The sequence below is a fragment of the Aplysia californica genome, unplaced genomic scaffold, assembly GCF_000002075.1.
Source record: "Aplysia californica isolate F4 #8 unplaced genomic scaffold, AplCal3.0 scaffold01244, whole genome shotgun sequence".
Lineage (NCBI taxonomy): Eukaryota > Metazoa > Mollusca > Gastropoda > Aplysiida > Aplysiidae > Aplysia > Aplysia californica.
The window spans coordinates 117,721-119,129 of record NW_004798514.1 but is presented as its reverse complement, the minus strand read 5'-3'; the positions used below and the strand labels follow the sequence as shown (position 1 = coordinate 119,129).

At 39.0% G+C, this 1,409-nt stretch overlaps 1 protein-coding gene across 1 annotated transcript in view; it reads left to right on the top strand.

Moving 5' to 3' along the window:
• Positions 1-204: 204 nt before the first annotated feature.
• LOC106013768 (tight junction protein ZO-1) overlaps positions 205-1,409 on the top strand; it is a gene marked incomplete at its 5' end in the record, with an annotated part of 18,529 nt that continues 17,324 nt past the window's right edge. Inside the window, 2 exon segments of the mRNA XM_035973452.1 lie at positions 205-307; positions 991-1,078. Coding sequence (XP_035829345.1) covers positions 205-307; positions 991-1,078 — 191 coding nt within the window.

The window sequence follows — 1,409 nt, the reverse complement described above, 5'->3', positions numbered from 1 at the left end:
AATGTACTAGAAACATATAACAATGTCCCAGAAAAGAAGTAACAATATACTAGAAAAGGAGTAAAAATGTACTAGAAACATATAACAATGTCCCAGAGAAGAAGCTACAATATACTGAAAAAAACTTAACAATGTACCTGAAAAGAAGTAACGAACTTTAACAAAATCGTGTGTTGTTTTTTTTTGTGTTGTTTTTTTTCTCAGAATCAACGACCGTATTGTGACAGTCAACGGTATCTCTCTGGAGAATGTGGACCATGCCACGGCCATCAACGTGCTCCGTGACTGTGGCAACACCGTCAATTTGGTGAGGAAACTTCTGCACCCTTGTGTGTTTTTTGTTGTTGTTGTTGTTGTTATTGCTGCTGCTGCTGTTGTTGATGTTGTTGCTGCTGTTGTTGTTGCCATCAACGTGCTCCGAGACGGTGTCAACACCGTCAATCTGGTGAGGGAACTTCTGCACCCTTGTGTGTTTTTTGTTGGGTTTTGTTGTTGTTGTTGTTGTTGCTGTTGCTGCTTTTGTTGCTGCTGCCCACATATCTGTCTCCCCCGCTCAATATCAGTCGCAAGACGCAGTATGCTATTATCAGCTATGAGGCTTGAAAGGAACAAAAGTGACTTTCCATGAAATTTTTTTTTTTAAGATTAATTGAAAGATTGATGTCTTCTGCTTCATTTAAGATAAAAAATAAACGACTATAATTGACTATAAATGTCAAGTCTCTATCTCAATTCTGAGACCCCCATTGCTATGGAAACATGTTGCTCAACTTCGGAGGTCATTTTCTCCTTTCCGTGTTTCCTCACCTCGCACAATTAAAAGCTCTGTATTTTCGTCAAATATGGTCGTATTTACTTCATTTTTGTTTTAAATTGTTCGGTAAAGGTGATAGTTTTTTAAAATAATGTGAACTCAGTTATGAAATTTCCTCCATATGACTGATATTGACCGGCAGGAACACATCATTATGTTCTGTTCTCATCCCCCAGGTTGTGAGGAGGAGGATTCTGTTGCCTGCCTCGGACAGACAGAGCATTCCTTTCAAGATTGTCTTGAACAAAAAGAACAAGAAAGATGGTGAGGCTTTATATTGGATATTGTTGGTCAGCTTAATAAAATGTGTTAGTGGGTGGTTGGCGGGTGCTCTGGTGTGGTTTGCTTCTTCTTTCTTTCCTATCAAACATCTATCGTCCTTGTCTCCCCTTCTTTCTTTAGTATGTTTGTCACTCTCTTGTAACACCTCTAATCTCTCTGGCGCTCATATGACCTTATGCAGTTGCGAGTGCCGTAAAACCTCTTCTAAAACTAAACTAAAATGTGTTAAGCTGAAAATTTATAATTTTTTTTCTTTCCCTGTCTGTCTGTCTGTCTGTCTGTCTGTCTGTCTGTCTGTCTGTCTGTCTGTCTG